This window comes from Octopus bimaculoides, chromosome 27 (assembly GCF_046866305.1).
Source record: "Octopus bimaculoides isolate indiv1 chromosome 27, ASM4686630v1, whole genome shotgun sequence".
NCBI classification, from domain to species: domain Eukaryota; kingdom Metazoa; phylum Mollusca; class Cephalopoda; order Octopoda; family Octopodidae; genus Octopus; species Octopus bimaculoides.
In genome coordinates this window covers 8025428-8032927 of record NC_142954.1, presented here as the reverse complement: position 1 = coordinate 8032927, position 7500 = coordinate 8025428, and the positions used below count along the sequence as shown (strand labels likewise).

Below are 7500 nucleotides of genomic sequence, written 5' to 3'. Positions count from 1 at the left end.
ATATATATATATATATATATATATATATATATATTAATGCATACATACATGCATACATCATACATATATATATGTGTGTATGCGTGTGTGTGTGTACATATATATATATATATATATATATATATATATATATATATATATATATATATATATATATATATATACATATATATGCATATACGTTATAGCTCTTTTTAATTCTTCACACAGTAATAAATATCCTAGATGTATTTTGTGTCCAGAGATATTATTCTCAACGATTTTAAAGCCTTGTGCCTATAGGAAAAAGCATTATTTCTTCTCTTTGTTTTAAGGCGGCGAGATAGCAGAGACGTTAACACGCAGGACAAAATGCTTAGCGACATTTAGCCCGCCTTTACGTCGTTCTGAGTTCAAAACCCGCCTAGATCGACTTTGTCTCTCATCCTTTCTGGGTCAATAAAATAAGTACGAGACAAGTACTGGAGATGATGTAATCAACTTCTCCTTTGCCTCAACAACACTGCTGGCTCTGTTTCAAAATTTGAGACCATTATTTGATTCATCGGTTTTCAGTGAATTTTTCTAAATTTCGTCTGAACTTCAAACAGATATAACAAAAAATGTTTGTAAATAGAAAGGCGAATTTCTGTAGAGAGGTGATTTTTCTGTATACATGTATTGAATGTTCCGTACTTCCCATTAACATATTGGTAACTACATTTAAGATATTGCAATTTTCTGCAATACATAATTTACATCAATTACATCGTTTACCATGGCAATTATATATGACTTGGCTTTTTCGCTAATATTCTGTTTTATAGTAACACTTTTGACTCAAGTGATTGTCTTTTTGTTTCCATATATATTGAGACAAAAGAGTAAAGCAGTTTTTTCTTGCAGAAAATAATAAATTATATTCAGTCATCATCTACCGTTCTAATACATACACATATATAAACAAATATATACACAATCACGCATATACAGAAGCAACTATGCATATACAAGCACACGGTGGGTTTGGTACATGGAAACTGGAAGAAGCCTGTCATATGAGTGTGTGTGAGTGTGTATCTGAATGTCTGTGGGTTTTTGAGTGTGTATCTATGTGTATGTATCTTTGTGCTTGTGTCCATCACCCCACCACAGCATGATAACCGATGTTGGTTTCTTTACATCCCCGTAACTTAACGTGACTTAACAAATCCATGTGAATGGATTTGGTAGACGGAAACTGAAAGAAGCTCGTCGTATGTATATGTGTGTGTGTGTGTGTGTGTGTGTGTGTGTGTGTGTGTGTGTGTCTTTGTGCCTGTATTTGTCCCCCATCACCGCTTGTCAACTGGTGTTGGCGTGTTTACGTCCCCGTAACATAGCGGTTCGGCAAAAGAAACAGATAGAATACGAGGCTTACAAAGAATAAGTTGGATAAAATACTAGGCTTACAAAGAATAAGAACTGGGGCCGATTTGTTCGACTAAAAACCCTTCAAGGCGGAGCTCCAGCATGGCCGCAGTCAAATGACTGAAACAAGTAAAAGTGAAACAGAATAATAGAATATATATATCTGCGTATGTGTGAGTGTATTCAAGTATATAGTCTTTTACACTTTTATGTTTAAATTTATTTATCACATGGACATAGGACCCTACAGATATACAAATAGAAATACCTAAGGCAGGCTTTACTTAGCCATGGACGGATGCGCGTGCATTTCTGACGATAACATATTTGGCAAAGTCAACTTTCAGTTTCCTCTTCATCAGCGGATAGCCGAAGAGTTGGCAGTCAAAGCCAAATACACAAGGATGGTCGGACCGTTATAAAAAAATAAATACATGCCCCAGCATGGCCACAGCTCGTGCGCTGAAACTAGTTCAATTCAATTCATGTGTGTGTGTGTGTGTGTGTGTGTGTGTGTGTGTGTGTGTGTGTACCGAAAGAACTGTTATTCAGACACGAATAGTCTATGTTGTAAATATCATTACTACAAGAGGCGGAATCGTTAAATAGTGACAGGAAAACCACTTAAAACGTACTTATGTGAGGACTATGACAAGGTTAATGCTAAAATATAACTTTTAGCGAAAAGAAATATTTCCTCTCCCTATTTCTCCTTTTAACTCCGTCTTTTCTTTATGGGTCTACTGTTTGCTTTATATTAGTATTATTTCACAAACACTGAGACATGAATCTTCTTCTTCCACCTGCCTTTCGTTCGGTTTCTGTATGCATACATACATACATACTTACATACATACATATATATATGTGTGTGTTTGTGTATATATATAGGTATATACACAGATGTATATAGATATAAACACATATACACATCCGCACACACATACATATATACATATCCACACATACATATGTAGATATGCATGCACATATATATATATATATATATATATATATATATATATATATATATATATATATATATAAATATATATATATTCTTTTAATACAGTTCTATATTTAAGAGATGAGGAATTATGTACATTATTTACATTATTTACAATTGAGGGATATTTGCCCTCATCTTGTTTGTTAACACAACGTTTCGGCTGATATACTCTCCAGCCTTCATCAGGTGTCTTGGGGAAACTTCGAACTCGGAATCTTGGGGTTAGTAGCCCGCGCTCTTAACCACTACGCCCACGGGGATATGGCGTAGTGGTTAAGAGCGCGGGCCATTAACCGCAAGATTCCGAGTTCGATTCCAGCCAGTGTGTGTGTGTGTGTGTGTAATTTAAATAAGCAGAAAATGGAAGGTAGATAGATAGATAGATACATACATACATACATACATACATACATACATACATACATACATACATACATACATGAAGGAGCTTTGGATCTAGGTTAGAAACCGGTTCTTCCTTTATTGGCAAGAAATTTTGAAATAAAACTGAACAAACACATACATATGTACATGGATGGATAGAAAAGGAAACAGACAAAAAAGAGACAGGTAGGTAGGTAGATAGATAGATATATAGATAGATACATAGGTAGGTAGGTAGGTAGGTAGGTAGGTAGGTAGGTAGGTAGGTAGGTAGAGAGAAAGAAGTACATCGGCGGAAGCAAAACTGTACAGACTGCTAAACACGGGCATAAAATATTCAATGATTTTCTTCCAAAATATTCTATCTAAAGAATTGCACATCTACACAGCACCTATTTGTGATTAGATGCACGTGGTTATTAAAATCTGCGACTGTCAGGACTGCTTTGTGTATTTTTGTAGTCGATAAATAAATAATAACTTCCATTTTTATCAGACAAACTTAACTTACACATGAAGTTTGTGCGTTTTTAGGAAGTGCTTGTGGCTATCATCAAACTGCAGTGATACAAACAGACGATAAAAATCGTGTGCGTGCGTGTTTTGGGGCTCGAATGTGTTTGTGTGTTTATGTGTTTGTATGTGTATGTGTGTGAGTTTGACTGTAAGTCAGAGTGTGGCGGGGAGGGGATATGGGTGTCATAATTTAGTTTTGCAACCGCAGTGGTACTAGGTTCAGTCCCGGCCCGTGGGCATGTGCTTTTCGTGCTTTAGCCCTGGGCCTGAAGGACTGAAATTGGTAGATGGAAACTTTGTCGGAGCTGATTGTGTGTTTATATTCTTTTATTCTTTTATTCTTTCATTTATTTCAGTCATTTGATTGAGACAATGCTGGAGCCCCACCTTTAGTCGAACAAATCTACCCCAGAACTTATTCTTTGCAATCCTAGTACGTATTCTATCGGCACTCTTTTGCCGACCCGCTAAGTGACGGGGACATAAACGCACCAACATCGATTATCAAGCAATGGTAGGGGGACAAACACAGACAGACAATATAGTCTCGCAGACATATTTTCTCTTATTTTCTTCTACACCAGTTGTATTTAACGTGGTTTTTTTTACAGTGAAGGAGGACAAGAATTTTAGTTTTTTTGATTTCGTTCCTTCTCGTTCCATTTTTTGCATGAACCTTCTTCACGATTTTTCATGTTTTTTTTTGGGGGGGGGCATTCTTTCTTATTTTCTCACTATCTAGTATCATTGTTTTTAAAAGTATATGTAACGCATAAACAGACCATGAAAGATTGCTTGCAAAGACATGGCTTATTTTATAAAAGTGCCTAGCTAAAGTATCACAAAAGCATGAAACTATTAATAGCTCTTTCGGTTGTGTATTAAATTGATACAATGTGTATATTTCGTCATGTTGAACCGTTAATCCCTACACAATTTTTCCTCTCACAGTTTCTCTCTCTCACTCACTCTCTCTCTCTCACACTCACTCTCTCTCTCTCACTCACTCTCTCTCTCTCACTCACTCTCTCTCCATTGATTTCATCTAAATCCTTTCAATCGAAGAGCGTAAGCTCGAAACGTCAAAGACTTTTTCCATTTTTCCCAAGCGTCAAATTAATACACCTGCTTATTGTTCCCTCATATGTCATCGTCTTTCGTTTTCTGTAAGTTTGAACTATACAAATATATATATATACACACATACATATAAATATATATTGGGTTGCTGCATAATTATTGCGGCTTTTTTTCAACAAATTTTAGTCAACAAAAACAATAACAATATTTAACAAAAAACATCTTTAAATGACGGTCTGACCGTCTGCCAAGCAAATGGGAAGCAGCAATTGAAGTAGATGGTGAATATGCTCCGGAATAATCATTTAAAGATGTTTTTGTTACATGTTATTGTTTTTGTTGAACAAAATTTGTTGAAAAAAAGCCGCAATAGTTATGCACCAACCCAATATATATATACATATATATATATTTATATATATATATATATATATATATATATATATATATATATATATATATATATATATATATATATATATATATATATATATATATATATATATATATATATACATACATACATACATAAACTTTAGACATTCATTCATTCAAAAAGAGCGATGTCACTGAATAACTAATTTACTTTACAAAAACAAAATATAAAAAATACCATAATAATTCTTTATTTTTTGACAATTTTAAATCTACATAGAAAAAAAAACATGACGTAAAAAATGAGTTTATTGGTGTGTCTGTCTGTATATACGCATAATGCATATATTTGTAGGTGTATATCTATATTTAATTTATTTCTTTTCTTTTATTTAGGCAATATCAAGAAACAGTCAAGAAGATTTTTTAGAGAAATGTGGATCATACGGTCGATGTAAAGCGGTAAGTACCGAGTTCAATTCCACTCACTTACTCTCGCATGTTATTAAAATGATATCATCTCTTGCAGAACGTGTGTGTGTGTGTGTATGTGTGTGTACGTGCGTCAAAGCGCGATATTCGAACTATTTTACTATTCAGCTTCAAAAAAGAACGTAAAGCAGCTGAAACTGCTCGCGATATCAACGAAACGTTTGGTGAGGAAAAGACCAGTGAGTGGTCAGCTCAAAAATGGTTTAAACGATTTCGCAGTGGAGACCTGAGCCTTGAAGATCGTGAGAGTAGTGGACGCCCACCTGTCATCGATGACGGTCAATTAAAGACCGTCATCTAAAAAAAAATCCACGTAAAACCACTCGAAAACTGACAAAAGTTAGCTATAAATCTTCCCGCAAACATTTGCATGCGATGGGAAAATCAAAAAAGATTTGAATGGAAATCAGAAAATTCGCAGGTATGAAATTTGCTCGTCGCTTCTTCTCCTTAACAAGACCGATCAATTTCTCGACCATATTGTGTAACTCGCGATGAAAAGTGGATTCTCTACAATAATAAAAAACGTTCTTCGCAGTGGTTGGACCAAAATGAAGCACCGAAAACCTTCTCTAAATCCGAGCTCTTCAAAAAGAAGGTTATGGTGACTGTTTGGTGATGTACTGCTGGGACTCATCCACTATATCTTCTTAAAACTCGGAAAAAACCATTACTGCAGAAGCATATTGCCATGAAATTGCCAAAGTGGACGAAAAACTGCTACTCTTCCATCCCAGACTGGTCAACAGAAGACGGCCAATCATTCTTCATGACAATGCTTGACCACACGTTTCACTAATGACGCTCCGGAAGTTGAGGGAATTTGGCTACGAAGTTCTTCCCCACCCAGTTTATTATCCAGACCTTTTTCCTACCGACTACCACTTTTTCAAGCACCTTGATGGTTTCCTGCGATAGAAGGAGTTTAAAAAATCAAACCAACGCTGCAAGTATGTTCAAAGAGTTCATCAGTTCCAGAACTCCGGATTTTTGTTACCGAAATAAACAGACTTGTAACTCGTGGGCAAAAATGTGTTGCTTCTAATGGTACTTACTTTGATGAATAAAATTTCCGCATTTGATGTAAGGTGTGATGGTGGAGGGGAAATTAAATAAGGAGAAAAGAAAAAATTAAAATTAAAAAAGGAATGGATAAAGGAACAAAGGAAAGAGGCATATATTTACCAGCGTGAGAACATAGAAGAAAAGAGAACTCAGTCTTGTGGCAGAATAATTATGCGTGTATTGAAAATTATGCTTGTTACTCATCCATTGTTGTACAGTTTCACCAGTAAGGATTTTGCTAAAGTGGTGCAAATAGTCCAAAGTATACCGTTTAAAAGTTACACACATGAAATTGCACAGTAATGGAAGAGTACTTATTGTATTGCTTAATACACATACACACATAGACACGCGCACGCAGAATCGCTCATACACGCACACAGAGGATTGTTGATACAAGATCAAACGTTGTGTTCAGAAGTATTGTTTATATATTTACTGTAAAAACCTCTACATTTATCTATCATCTCTCTGCCACAAATTCGCTCTCTCTCTATCTCTCTCTCTCTCTCTCTCTCTCTCTCTCTCTCTCTCTCTCTCTCTCTATCTATCTATCTCTCTCTCTCTCATTTTCTCGTCAAATATATATGTGAATATATATATATATATATATGTGTATATATAGATATTAACATGTGTATATATATATATATATATATATATATATATATAAACGAATGGTTCTTTGTAGTCCTCTTTCTCGTTTCTTTGAAATTGTTTATATTATTTTAGTGTTGCTTTTTGCTATTATTGTTTCTTTGTTATTTTGTTTGTTTGTCACGGAGTCTTTCCTTGTTCAATCTCCGTTCTTTCTTACCTTATTTGGTTTTCATCCAATCTTTCATCGGTGCCAAATATTTTGGGCTTTGTCGAAGTAGAGCAAACACTACATATGTACATATACATATATATATATATATATATATATATATATATATATATATATATATATATATATATATATATGTATAAGTATGTATGTATGTATTTATGTATGTATGCATGCATGAATGTATGTATGTATGCATGTATATATGTACGAATGTATGCATGTACGTGTGTATATACATATATATATGTATATATATACGTAGTCATATAAATGTATGCATGAATATATGCTATAGATACACGCATACATTGATATACATATACGTACATATATACATATGTATACAAATATATGTATA

The 7500-nt window shown here is 34.4% G+C and overlaps 1 protein-coding gene across 5 annotated transcripts in view; it reads left to right on the top strand.

Moving 5' to 3' along the window:
• Positions 1-7500, top strand: part of LOC149130841 (anosmin-1-like) — a 779297-nt gene that overhangs the window by 495593 nt on the left and 276204 nt on the right. For all 5 annotated transcript variants that reach the window (XM_089343749.1, XM_089343751.1, XM_089343746.1 and 2 more), the window contains exon 2: positions 5150-5215. In XM_089343749.1, the coding sequence (XP_089199875.1) occupies positions 5150-5215 (66 nt within the window). The remainder of the gene's footprint in view (positions 1-5149; positions 5216-7500) is intronic.